Below are 14,836 nucleotides of genomic sequence, written 5' to 3'. Positions count from 1 at the left end.
GCTACTTTCATGGTACCTAAAACCCATGGTTGGCACAAACTAAACTGAAACATAGCTGGCTAGCCACCTAAACCAGCTTCATGGTACAGGCCCCAGAAGGTGTGCTGCGCCACATCCAGTGTGGACAAAACTATAAATGATGTTTAGTTCTTATGTGTTTCTAATGTTCTTTGTCGCGTCGCCGTCGCATCCGGTGCTGACACGGTGTAACCCAAATTAACTTGGGTTGGATTTGACAGGTTTTCTCAACTCAAAGTTTACTCTTCAACTCTGAGTTTGTTCAACAGGCCTCAGAAAGATGAGGGGGCATTTAAAGCAAATCGTGCCAAATAACTGTAGGAGAATCTCACTCATGATCATGAATCGTTGGCTGTGTCTGCGTGAACAGGGTGCGCAGTGGGATGCAAAATACGTTGACTGAAAATGTACACACACCCTATCGTTGCGTTGGGATCGAATCCAATGATTGGGCAAACATCCTATCCCTTTCACAGACGATATACAGTATAATTATAAAAAAATATATTATTGGACCACTTTACTAACAGAATGTAAAGAGCATAACAAAAAATGTTTCTTGAAAGGATCACCTATTCTGCCTTTAAGTGTAGTTAAAGTTGTTTTTATACCAGTTGTTTACTTGAATCCTTATGAATTTAAATTAAATCACACAGCAGGTTTGTTTCTGATCTCATCCAAACAAACTGTACCGTGTGTTTGAAGTTTAATATGATGTTTTCATGTGCCAAACACTTATGACTGTGGGTTTATGTTGGAGCTATAGCCTACTGTCGTGCTTCTGTCAGCTTTCATTTATTTCTTGTAAAATAAATGATTTGTTTGAAGGGTTCGTTTGTTCTGGTTTATGTGAATTGTTGAGAAAATTAGCTGACTCGCACGGAGAGGATAACACAGTGTAAACATGAAAAATCTCAAAATCATCGTGCCGTCAAAAGAGATTTGTGTTCTGGGAAGCTCCTCTACGGCTTGCATCTTTAATCCACAGCCTTTTATACAGAAATCCTGCTCTTCAACATCTGTTTTTTATAATTCCTTTTAAAAGTCTGTTTGCATGGATTTGATATTTTACTAAAAACAATATGATACAAAATGATCGTAATAAATTTCACTATAAATCATATTTGTGTTTATTTTTGCTTTCAGTCATAGATATTTTCTTACACGCAGAGATGATCATTTGATCTTCTTTACATGAAACATCTGGACTAGAGCTCCCCACACAACAGTTTTCCATTTCCAGAGCAGACCGAAAAATTATATTATTTCTCACAATCCATCAAGTGTTATTTAAGCACGATCAGTCATGTTTGGACAGACACATAGTTGTGTTCACTATCAATAACTTTCCAGAATGTTGAAACTTTTTTAAGAAAACACTGTACCGTAAATGTCAGACTTTTGATAAAAAGGGAAAAATAATCTTGAGTGAAAGTTGTCAAGTGCTGTTGGTCATCTGTCAAAGAAGTGATCAAAAGATGATTGGTCGTCAATAATTTGGATTTCATGTATATTAGGATGTCATTTTACACATACAGGGATCACCAAAACGCGATTTCGTAAAATATTACTTATCTGGCAAAATAGATAACTTTTATTTGCTTCATAAAGAATTACATAATTTTTACAGTACTTGGGTAAGTACATTACCAGTCAATGCATCAAAATACATGAGTACAAAGCAGAAGATTCTGAGTAACATTAATGTTGCCAAATGTTTGTCTAGTTCTGACACATAGAAAAACAATTACACATGGTATGCAAAGGCAGCATTTTTACATGGCGACTGTACTGAGAGTAATAGAAGACATATGCTACTTACAGTTAATAGATAGGAAGGCAACTTAGCATGAATGGGCAAATATTGTGGCTTTTGTGATCTATCCCAGAAGAAAACTTTAATTCTAAGTGGATGATCTTTCATCGCTCAGAAGTTCTCATTTGTTTCAGTCAATAGTTCAAATCCCAGAAGAGAAAATGATTGTAGAGGCAAAATAATCTGGATTTGGGTACATTTAATAAGAAATGTTTTGTATCTTCAATAATATTGACTCTATCTTCTGGATCTAATGGAGACATTTGTGACTTTTTGGCTCTTTTTCACAGTAGAAACTGACATACAGGAGACAAAAGCATGATTTTCATTATCAAGTTTTCATTTGCTCTCCATTTTATTTCATTGGTGTCTAGAAGAAATAAATGAGACATTAAAGAGATCTGATCTGTGATTTTCTTTCTTTTGGATATGTAATATCCTTATAAATGACTATAAGAAAATTACTAAGTAAGAGGATATTACAGTCAGCAGTATTCATTCATAATTGTTCTTAATGTAAAGATTAACAGAAGGATTTCATTATTTAATTTCCTGTAATAAGACAAGCACCCTTGTGTATTTCACATAGATCATTCAAATAGTTTAGAGATAAACACATTTGATTTACTGTACAACACTGCACTTTAGTAAAGTGCAAAAACAAAAATCACAAAGTCACCCTAATACATACAGAAAAACTTGCATTCTTTTATCTAACACTAGTGTTGTAGTACTTGAGACCGGTCTAAAGAAAATGTTTTCATGGTCTAGGTCTTGTCTCGGTCTCGACTGTCTTTGGTCTCGGTCTTGTCTTGGTCTCAGACTTAGTTTATTTCAAGACCAGTCAAGACCACAACAGTGGGAATTACACTAAATCACTGTTGCATTGTCTGATTTATGTGTTAACATCATTCAGGGGATTGATAGAAATCTGTCAGCAAAATGAATACACACAAAGGCCCACAATATCCGAGATGCAATTGCGAAAAAGGTTGGCATTTGTATGAGAAAAACTTATTTTTGCATAATTATTCAATAAACATTGAGTTAATAAGTGATTTAAGTTTTAGATTTTTAAGTTTTTTATTTTGGCTAGTCTCAAAAAAATCTAGAAACAAATCCGAACTTTTGTGCATCCATGAGCAACACACAACTATTTTGCAATTTAATAAGATTAAAAATGTTTTGTTGAAAATCACAGAAGGTTTTTTATGTTTAGTTATTGGAATTTTTTTACCTGCACAAAAATTGTAACATGTTACAGTAGGTGGGTGATAAAACATGGACCAATAAACATCCTATGCATACATATCTGTACAACAATTCACCTAAGTTACTTTTTTATTTTTTTATTATGCCTTTTTAGTGTTTTGTTTATCTTTTTGGTGAATTTTGGGAGTGCTGGTCTTGGTCTCTGCCTGCCTTGCTCTTTGTCCTGTCTTGGTCTCGACACCCTCTGGTCTCGATCTTGTCTTTGTGGTTTCGACTACAACACTGTCTAACACACACACTTACACAGACAAATGTAAATACAGGTTTACAGTAATTTAGATTGATTTAAAAGCATACAGATATGTAAAACATCCCCTCTTTTGGGAAATATTGGTCACTGCTCAACCAGCCAAAGTACTTAAGAAGTACTTGTATTAAATTGCTATAGTTTCATTGTTCCAGCCAAGAAGTTAAGTTATATTTTTTATCGTAACTGGATCATTACAAAACATTACACACCCATCCCCATTAATTCATACAGTATAACAATAAACACAATCTAAAAAGAAGAAGATAATTAATAGCACCTGTGCATCTCATGAACTGAATCTGTCTTCTGTTTTCTTTGTATGATCATTCTTCTAACACATTCAGTTTCTTCTCATTACAGAGTTAGATGTTAGATTGTTTTAAAGACATATTTGATATCACGATGCCACCCAAAGAATAGATATTTTGGTGTCGCCCTCATGGGTGATTTGATTGATTCGTCCACGAACACAGTCCACCGAGACATAGACAGCAGTACCATTTTGAACGTCAAAGGAAGTTCTCAGTCCCACGCTGGCCCACTCACTTCCTTCAGGCATTTGTCCCCCCACTTGCTGGGCTAATAATATAGCTTGAGCTCCATTATCTTGTCTGTGAAGGGTCAGCTTCACCACACTACAGGAGTGGATCAGCTTTAGATTGAGAGACACACTAGCCACCCCCGCCTCAGAAAACACAAAGTTTCTTTGAGCATATGGCTCACTTGAACCAGCAAGCCGGATCTGGTCTGTGTTTATACTTATCTGTCTGAAGAAAATATGTTTATTTCTTACTGCCCCCAAGGGAAGGCCTGTCCTGGAGACCGTGGCCATTAGGCTAGAGGAGACAGCAGTAGGTATCCACATCAAGCTCAGCATACTAATCCCAGAGCTATCGCCAAAGTAGCGGACATTACACTGAGATGGAACCAAGATCTCAAAATTGAGCCAGTCTCCATTGCTTACACTTGTTGATCCAGAAAGCGTGATGGAGGTGTCTCTGTAGTTCACACCCGACTTGAAAGAGCGTATAACCTCCTGGTTGGTTCCATTTTGGTTGATGTAAGCGATCAATGAGAACCCCTCTCGAACACAGGATTGACCCATGGAATATATGGCCTGTTGAAGCACAAATTTTACCACCCCGCTCTCCATGAAACGCACCCCCTGATTGTCAGGGGTTAGTGCCACTATATAGGGGTCAGAGATGGTGGCTATACGAAAGGTTGGCCGATAGTTACTGTGATAGTGGGCTGCTGTGGACATCTGAGCAGTCATGGCCACAGCGCCTGTATCATGGGATAGCCAGAGCAGACTGAATGATGATCCTCCAAGCTCATACACTTGCAGATCTTTACTCTGGTTGCAGAACTGGTTGGGACTCTTCAAGACAAGTGCCAGGGTATGATTGGGCTCCACTTCAATGGCAGCACTTACAGCCACACCTTGGAAGAACTTCCTCTCTAGTTGCTCTATTCGAACCCCACTCAGATCATGGCCTTCCTCTTCACTGCCGTTCATCCGCATGCCAACCTGGAGAAAGTTCCTGCAACTGTGCTTCAGAGCAAAGTTGTAGTCTGTCCAGACAAGTCCATGTTGTTGGAAGTTGAGATAACCATTATTGCTGTATAGTAAGTTGTTTCCTTCTTTGCCATGGAAAATAAGTTGTAACCCTGGGTAGATGGACGTAGTCTTTGATTTTGTTGGTGGAATTGCAATGGAAGCAGCCCAAGACCGTGAGAGCGTGTTTTCGGACACGGTTCCACAAACCGCATCCCTGATGGAAGTGCAGGGACTCGCAATAGGCTCACCATCACAGTCCGAGCAAGCCTGGCACTCCTGAAGTTCCTGATTGTAGAAGTAGTCGTGACCACACAACCCTGCTGAAATCTCCCTCTCAGACACACCCAAACAACGAAACCCTCCTGAGCAACAAAAGAAAGAGAAACCTGGTAAATCCCTAAAGAAGCAAGCATTTGGAGTGCCATCAAATCTCTTTTACTTTTCTTACCTGGGGTATTGAGACATTTTACCCGCTCTCCACACAGGCTTGGTAATTCCAAGCATTCATCCCTGTCCTGTTGATAGAAATGTGTTACTCAATTGATTGCAAAAACAGAACATACATAATGTTGCCTGATCTGTAAATGTATCACATTTTTCATGCGTAATGCGATTGAAGCCCCGTCACCTGGCACATCTGGTCAGCAGTGGGGGAGCACTGCGACACTAAGAAGAACCCGGGGGGACACATGGTGCACCTTTCACACTGGGGTGGATCCTTCTGAAAGTCGCAATATTCTTCAGGTTGACAAGGACTTGGGCAGCCTAGAAATGGGTTTCCTGCATCTCCAGTCACATCCACCACTTTAGCGTCCACATTCATTTTCTGCACAGCGTAGGATTTTTGCAGGTGGCTCCGAGCCTGGTTCTGAAGCCCAGCCAGGTGGCTTTCGAAATAGCTCTGCACTTCTCCCTGAAGTGCTTGGAAAGAAACTTGTTTTACGGTTTCAGAAAGCAAACCGTACTGAACCTTCACCACATCCATCTGTTCGTACATGCGCCGCTGCTGGTCAAGAATCTCACGCTGTTGAGAGAGGAGCGTCCCCTGCTGTTCCACCAGTCTCTGCTGCAGATCGCGGATCACCACCTGCTGAGCTCTTAACGTCTCCACAAGCTTTTCTTGACCCTTTGTCAGCTGTAGATGTAAGATAAGTGCATCCTCTGCAGGAACCTCATTTTCTCCTGTAAAAAAAATAGGTTGAAGAAAGACGCACATTTAAGCTTTAGATTTCACATTTAGAATGTCTGAGCATACAAGGAATTGGTTGCCGGTCCAAAAGTGTGCATCAAATTATACAGACACTACACAGCAGTGCAGTACTGAAACAAGATGAAGAATGTAAGACCTGACAGATAATACTGAATATGACTGTTGCGATTGTTTAATCGAATTATCAAGTTGATAAGATAGCTGAGCGATTGTGCCTGATGTGTGGAAAATGTTCAGTATTCAGAAAGAAATGTGAAACGTGTGTTGGTTGTATAATTTTTAGCTTTGGAATCAATTTTAATATAATTTATTATTGATTTTACTGTCACAATTGGTTTTGGAAGAACCCAATAGCAGGCAGCAACGAAGGGGTTAACAAGAAAACTTTAATAATAAAAGACAAAATAAACACCCACGTGGGGGTTACAAAACACGAAATACTGAACAGAAAATACTAAACACTTGAATAGAACTTCAACTACAAAAAATACCTAGACTAAACCGAACACTCACAATGACTAGACTATATTAACAGCAAGGCATGAAACAAGTACAACAAACAAGCACAAGACAATAGACATGAGGGCATTAAATAGAGAGACTAACAAAGGAGATAACGATGGGCAGGTGTGGGTAATGAGACACAGAAGGAAAGCTATACTAGAAACGAGAGGGGCCGGGCCAAATGACGAGACTGGAGAGAATGCATATTAAGTCCAGATTGACAATAACATAGTTCTCTCCACATAAAACACGTGGGTCTGTCATGATTCTGCCACTAGACTAGAAAATCAAGACAAGAGAAGGCAGAATCATGACATTTTACAGATTTAAAGTATTATCGTATGGCATATTGTTTAAAAAAATTCAAAGTACATCAAAGCAACTTTTAATATGCAAAACTGTAGCCAATCATAAGAGTGGGTGTTAACATTCAGGTCCTAATTGTGACACATCACATCTTTCAAAAAGAGAATCCAAAGACTAGATAGAAAAAAGATTTCACTTCTAGATTAGGATATTTTTGACATAAAAATCTTGTTAACATTATAACACTAAAACATTAAAAGGGGATGTGCAACGGAGTTTCAGGCATTCTGACTTCTTTACAATGTTAAACGTGTTGTCTTCTCATGCTTGACATTGTCAACTTTACGTATTGATATATTACAGAGTATTTCCGTGCTCGATACACTCCCCCAGCGTTCGTATAGGTTTCCGAAAGTTATTTTCCAACATAATAAGTTTTGAACCACTTTTCTGGGTCCCTTATTGGAAAAGAACGCCCACGGCAAGGCAAAAGAAATAGCGTGCCCACGTGTCAACCGAAGAGCCATAGGAAGACCCGCTTACCATCTAGCTGCGCCATCTTGCATCGTGAGAGAAGTACAGCTGTGTTTGTCTGTGATGTTATATAAACAGTGGACGTAACGCTGGATTTGGAGATCGTTTGAAACTGATTGATGGAGCGGTCCCAGCTCTAAAAGATGCCGGACATAAACCTTACGCGGCAAGTGAAACTGAGTCATATGTCTGTTTTGGTTGGCAATGTGTGCGCATGTGCATTAGTTCTGCCAACCCCATCCAACCTCCCCCCAGCCCCCCGCACGTGTTATATGTTTTCGGATATAATCGTACAGCTGCATCTGTCTTTTATAAATGTGATCAAACTAAAGACTCTATGGATATTTTAAGGGTGCGGGACTATTCTATAAATGCTATAGATGAGATATGCAGAAACTGTCTGAGTTATGGCCTCTTTAAAAATAATTTTCTGTATTTCTGTAAATCCTTTGAATGAACATAACTGAGTATCTTTTTCTCTCATGCATGTGTTGTGTAAGCTTTGAAAATGATTATCTATTCTAAATCATTAATGCTTTGAAGTTGTACATTCAAAACAGCAGTCAAATATGTGAGGCACAAAGTGATTTTATCTCATCTTCTGTAAAACCGAGTGTTATTTTCTTCAGTTCCTATGGTAGAACTGTTTCAGTGGTATGGAAATGGATCAAAGTAAACTGAAATTTCAAGATAGTTGACTGCCAGCGGTTCTCTTCAACCCTAGCCAAAGCAGATGTGCATGGTTGCAATAATAGTTCTCGTGCCAGCTGTCAAGTTTCTCTATTATTTGATGTATGGAAATTCCAGAACTGATGTGAAAATTAGGTAGGCTTGTGAGTTTTATGAAGCATGATAGTTTGTGTACACACCCCGCGCTGCGGTGTGCATCTTGGAGTGTTAAAGGACTGTGGAAAGAATTTGCCTGTGATGTCTGCAATGTTTCACGCAAGCAATTTCACTTGTTCATGAGAGGGAAAATTATACATTGTTCATAATACAAATATGAAAAAAATTATAATGCACATAAAATACTGTGGTGATGTCATACACCAGGTTACTTGGAATTATTGTTGAATCATTAATAGTTGTACTTGTAAAGGCAACACGCTGTATTCTTTGTAGGGTTTTGTATTTTAAAATTTTAAATAAATACTATTGGTAATACTATATCCTACTCTAAAGTGGTTGCTGAAGTGTGACAGCAGTTTTGTAACCAGATACTCTTATTCAAGTTGAGAACAGCTGGAACCAATGTGGTTATTCACCTGGTTTGATGTCACAAGTGAGCTGCACTCCCAGAGGAGCTCCAAACTCTGAAGCAGGATATCCAATGTCCGGAAATTCCCCCAGAAACTGTGCTGCTCTGTCCGCCACATGGACGAGAGGAGGCTGGCTGGTCCCGGACACGCAGTCTTCTCCCGAACACGGTCGCGAGCGTGGCTTCGGTCGCACCCTCGGAGGTAGACGGCACTCAATCCCTTTACAATCTCTGGTGTCGTTAATAACTTGCTGTCTTTGGGTGGTGACGCAATCGGCGCACACAGAACCAACAACTCCAGCGACGCGCGTCTGGATGTTTTCCCTCATCTGCTCTCCAGACCGCCCGCGGTGCGATGAAAGCGGTGCGTGCCGTTCAGAATGAGAGCTCGATTGGGAATGATGTTGATTTATTGATCTGCTCTGTGTCGTGGGATTGTATTGCCGCACCGGTCTAGACGATCTGCCCCCAGGACAGTGCGATCCAGAGCAGGGTCTGGCGTCTCCAGTGTCTCCCGAGCGCGCAGAGCTGAACGCGCATAAAACATAAACCAGCAACAGCGTCCCTTTTGGTGCTGGCATCGTTTATTCATTTATCCACCTACATAGAGGGGAAACAGTTACGCGGCGTATACTAACAAAGGCAACACAAAATGTAAAAAATCGTTACAGCTTCTACAAATGAAAAAGTGAATAAAGTTGTCTACACTTATTAAAGCGCGCGCTCGTTTTTTGTAATAGAAAGACCGTCAGCAATTGGTCCTCATCACTCAAATCATGAAACATGAAAACATTTAGATTTTGATATACATAATTCGCGAAATTGTTTTACCTGCAGCTGTCTTCTGGAATGTCAATGAAAATATAAACAGCAGGAGGTGAGCATCTCTACTCCACTGGAGTGTGAGTTGTTGTGAGACCCACTGAACACTTCTAAAGGAGGATGTCATTGGCGATGTCTCAAAACCCATTGAGCACCCTACATAGATGTTTTCAAGTTGTGGGGATCATTACACACATTACTTAGAAGTACGCAATTTTAATGCCCAAGAAAAGCTTGTGCGTCTCTGACGCCAAAAATGTGCACATGCACAGATGATGGCCTCAAATTGCAAAATAATATCCATATGCCCCAATGATGTCCGAAAACGAAAGATACTCAAATAGGCTACCCCAAAATAATGAATGAACATGCGAGGTCCAAAATGTGTGCTCATGATGTAATCATGTGCTCATGTGTGCAAATGTGTGAAATGCCACAACTCATACAATTTCATTTTAACATGATGTTTATGAGCATTAAAAAGGATGCAAATGGCCTTGATGTCCAGAACTGCGGAGGGCACCTATAATGCCCGAAAACGTTGTCTAAAACTGTCTAAAATGGTTGCATTCACCTATGACCTCCGAAAAGTACTTAACATGTTTTGATCCCTAAAAATATAGTCTAGTTAGGCAGCTCACTACGTCTTAGAGCACAGCCAGTATGTGGCATTCCAAAGACTTAATTAGCATCAGGTTTCTCCAGTCTGAGATTAACCCCTCACATTCCCCCTTCTCTCATCTGTTTTCCACCTTTCATGTTTATTTTCCCCTCTTCTTATGGTATGCAGTTTTGTACCAGTCTAGACACTTCTAATAGCTTGTTTTGCATATTCATAACACATTTTCCAACATACTAGGTTACACATAAGGAGCTATACTTAGAAGTGAAGTCTGGACAAAAAAGGGCATTTTGTCTGGGAATCTTGCCAATCCAATACTCTCAAATTAAACGTATCATGCATGTAGCGAATCATATGCAGACGCGAATTCTGTGGTTGCAGTACATAAGAGTCTTTATGAGTACATAGAGGCACCCCTATGGGAAGGTGGTGTTGTGACTAATGTCACTATTGTTTGTGACTGCGTGACATTTTTTTTAAGATGGACAGGATTTTGATTGTTTAAACAGCTGTTGTCAGAAGCTCTCACACAGAAGAAGAAATCTTAAAGGGTCAAAGTTTATTTGCTAGAGGTTAGCCGGCTGCAGATTTGGGTCGGAGACCTTTGGACACACAGGAATCCAGGGCTGTCAGTGGATAGTAATTAAAGATATTTGATGTATGTGTACATGACTTTACAATCAACTTCGGAAAAACATCTGTGTTTGTTTATCAAAAATATTGACCGTAATGATGGTAAATGAAATGCAAAGTTTATAAATCATGCAATTTAAAGAATACAGAAAACGAATGAAATCAATATAAAATCTCAATGTTCAAAAAGAATAAATTACTGAATATTATTTATTGGATTTCATTTTATTTTTGTATTTATTGCTCATGTCAAGCTACACACTACATATTTATTCATATTATTATTATTATTAATCCAATGGCTGCCCGAAATTTTAAGTAAAATCCGATTGGCATTACAAGTCAACTGGATTGAATTGATACCACATTTATAAAATGAATTTAAAATAGTTTAAAATATATTCTAAGTGCAACTCCATTTTTAAGTTTTAAGCCAATCGGTTTTTCATTTGACATTTTTACAGTGTATTCTTGCAGTTATTTAATCAGATTTCTGTATTTTATTCACATATGTTTACAATACACTAACACATATTGTGCATCTTAATTGTTAATCATTAAGTTTTAAAAGTGTGTAACACCTTATATGATGCACCATGATCGATTGGTTCCAACTAATAAGGACTGTCAAGCGTACTACAGAACACAGTCAGGTCTCAACAGAAGTGCACGGATGAAGAACGTAGAAGAGATATTAATGCATTCGGGCCTAATTGAAAACATTGTGTGTTTGATTTTGTAAATGTTTATGTCATGGGTTTGTTTCAAGTCAAATTGCATTTTGTCTGAATTCCGTGCTTGTTGGAAAAGCTGTCACTGATACTATTTATATAGTTCATAAATATCTTGTATTGTTATGTTTTCTAAACATAGCTGGTTGTTGACAAAATATTGTTGCTTGGTCTGTACGCCCACAAGAATGTTTCCATTTGGCACACTTAAGGAAGTTGAATAGTCGTGTCCTACAATATTCATAACTTTAAAAGTTCTCTCATTTCAGCAGGTGGTGCTATTGTATCGCTGGACACACGTGGCGTAATATACAGTGATTTAACATTTGAAGTTTGACTTGCTCAGACACTTTAATAAGGCTAAAACGATAGATTTAATGTTGTGAAAGGGAGTCTTTCTCATTAGAGTACATTGACTGCTGTGAATGACCACCGTGTTTGGCAGTATTGTAAAGCAGCAAACTATTTGAAAGCAGAATAATGAGTCACCTGTGGACTAATGGGTTTTAAAGACCCCTCACACCTCACCATATGCACTTTTGGTGTTATTTGACACCGAGTGTACTTTCTTTGCAAAGTATTGAAGAACATCTGTTCATTGTCAGACCGAGCAGTGACCCTGTTATGAGCTCAGCTATCACTTTATGCCAAAAGTTTTCACCTCTAAAGCTCCACGTTTCTTCACTGCTAATAAAGGTATTATCTGACCGTAACAGAGGAGACATTGTAGTTAGATGAACACATGTGTCTTTGCAACGGGGTCAGACTGATATTAAACAGTTATTGTAATGGAAACCACAGATCTAAGCCAAGATTTTCTTGGCTGATATCTCATGGGCCTTGTGGGCTGTCCCACATGTTAACCAAAAGTTTATTACTGTAACTGGATAGTCATTTCTTAAAAATACGGTTGTGCATAATGCAGTATTTGTTTTTATCATGATGATGATGATAACAACTAACGAAAGATCAAGTGTTACCCTTCAGATACTTCGACAAGAGCTCTCAAGGATGAGCTTGACAGTGATGTTCAGCTTCCACGCCACTGTTTCCTTCCTCAATTTGTATCAACATACGTGTGATGGTTTAATAGAAATGTTTATGAGGTTGTTTAGTGTTCATGAAGCGTACACAGTATGCATATTAATGTAGATCTGTAATTCATAAATGTTTAGCATCTAAACCATGGTGTTATTCTGTCCTGCAGGATTACCAGTGTTAAACACCTCATCTTGAGCGGGTGGTCTGTTTTTCTTACAGGAGCTGTGGGGGCTTGTGAGGAAAACTTAAAGGATGAATTGGACCACATAAAGCAGTCTTGGTTAAAGCAGTTAATTGGAAGCAAATGGGGGGATTTCCTGCCCTTGCATTAAAGTGAGAGTATAATGTTTGGGTGGGTTAGTAATAACTATTATATATATGAACTTGACTTGAACAAAGTGAGCTTTTAAAGTTACAATACGCTTGAACTATATGCACAAATAAATAAAAAGGCTTGTTTATTGACAGCGCCGCCGCTCCCACCACGCGCATCACGCGCTGTGCGTAGGGCACCAAGTGCTGAGGGGGCACATTTTAGCCATGTATATGTGAAAAAATAAACGGCCGAACATTCCCATTTTATGACCAAACTATGTTGCTGTAACTTTAATTTTGGTGCAACTTGCAATCTGAATTGAAATTTTACTGTTAAACATTACCTATGCATTTAACAAATAACTGACACCAGTTAGCTGTTTCTTTCTTTACTATCTTTCTTTAGATATTGAGCAGTAGTTTATGGTTTATTTTGACGTACTTTCTCAGAAACAGTTACTGTTAGCAGTCAGGGCAGTGCACACATGGTAGGCTCACAATTCCTGTTAAATATTTGAAGAGTTCTGATTTTTTTTCTTTCACCAGCATTAATGGTGAAGTGAAGTGGCTCAGAAGCTGTCATATGATTACTGAATTAGTGATTTTGCAGCAAGGAAATGCAGACGTGTGGCTCTAGAGCCTCCCAAAACTTGTGGAAGTGCTTGATCCATACAGATTATGGCTCTCACAAAATGTATGTCTCTTTGGTTTATTTGGACAACATTTTGTATAAGAAGATTTTTGCACTTCCCTTGAATGTGTGTTTTAGCTGTTCTACATAGCCTAGTGTATAAGAAAGTAAATGTATGACTTTTCGTCCTCTTGTTTTATTTAAGAAGATTGACTATTCTTGTTTGTACTTGTTGATGATTATTTCATGTAATTTATTCAAAGTGACATTGAAATTGGGAAAAAATGTCTGGATAATTTTGATAGTTTTTTTTGTTTTGCTATTCTGTTTACTGAAGAAAAGTTTGCACTTTCAAATGTGTGTGGGTGTGTTGGCTATTCTACATATGTTTACAAAGTCAGCAAAGCTGTGAAGATTTTACGTTCTCTATGTAGTGTTCTTAAGTTTTTTACTGTGATGCTGCTATTGTGTTATTGGTGTTGAGTTATATGTTTGGTAATAAAAAGTTAAACTGGCAAACATTTTTTATTTCAGGGTGGGGGGGCATCATAATGGAATTATGCCTAGGGCACCAAAATGGCTAGCAGCAGCCCTGTTTATAGAGTTATGTTCAAAAGTATTCCAGTCTAAGTCATTGTAAGTGCTTTGAAAGATCTTAAGAGATATGTTGATCTTTCTTTGTAGTTGTTTTTTGGCATTTGTTGACTTGTATATGTTTGTTTTGGCTTTTCTGATCATTGCTTATTTGTTTGTTTAATCTGTGACGAAAAACAACCTAAATAAAACAAAACCATAGAGTTAGTGGGTGAGTGAGTGAGTGAGTGAGTGAGTGAGTGAGTGAGTGAGTGAGTGAGTGAGTGAGAGAGTGAGAGAGAGTGAGAGAGAGAGAGAGAGAGAGAGAGACCCACCCATCTGCCACCTCTTTGCTCGCCATACTACACTGAAAAGCTTTACATCCGTATTGTATCCATACAAAAAAAAAACGTTTTATCAATTTTCATATATTTTTGTAGGTTATAAATGTCGCATTATATAAATAAACAGCACATTTACAAATTAACAATGTAAAATAACATGAAAAATGTTTTACTTCACAAACATTTTTACTTTACATTATTTTCATGCACCCCTGCTGCATTACTGCGTGATTGTTTGCTCACTTACTAAAACAAAATAAATCACACTTGACGTTGTGTCGGAAGACCAGGGACAAATGTTTCGTTTTAGGTTGAAGTGAAACATTATGACTTAAAAGCAGATATGCAGAAGAATGCGATTATTCATTAACAGAGACAAAGGTTGATTAATCATT

At 38.5% G+C, this 14,836-nt stretch overlaps 1 protein-coding gene across 1 annotated transcript; it reads right to left on the bottom strand.

The window, feature by feature from the left end:
- Positions 1–3,110: 3,110 nt before the first annotated feature.
- On the bottom strand, positions 3,111–9,633 carry nell3 (NELL (neural EGFL like) family member 3). Its single transcript, XM_079487684.1, has 5 exons — positions 9,561–9,633; positions 8,737–9,329; positions 5,546–6,099; positions 5,366–5,432; positions 3,111–5,279 (listed from the first exon to the last, which is right to left on the bottom strand). Exons 2-5 carry the CDS (start codon positions 9,308–9,310, stop codon positions 3,754–3,756), a joined length of 2,721 nt encoding a protein of 906 aa, XP_079343810.1. The 5' UTR covers positions 9,311–9,329; positions 9,561–9,633; the 3' UTR covers positions 3,111–3,753.
- Between the last annotated feature and the right edge of the window lie 5,203 nt (positions 9,634–14,836).

Source organism: Barbatula barbatula, assembly GCF_947034865.1.
Source record: "Barbatula barbatula genome assembly, chromosome: 23".
Taxonomy (NCBI): Eukaryota; Metazoa; Chordata; class Actinopteri; order Cypriniformes; family Nemacheilidae; genus Barbatula; species Barbatula barbatula.
Note: the sequence above shows the minus strand (reverse complement) of the source record. Positions and strands in the feature narration are given on the sequence as shown.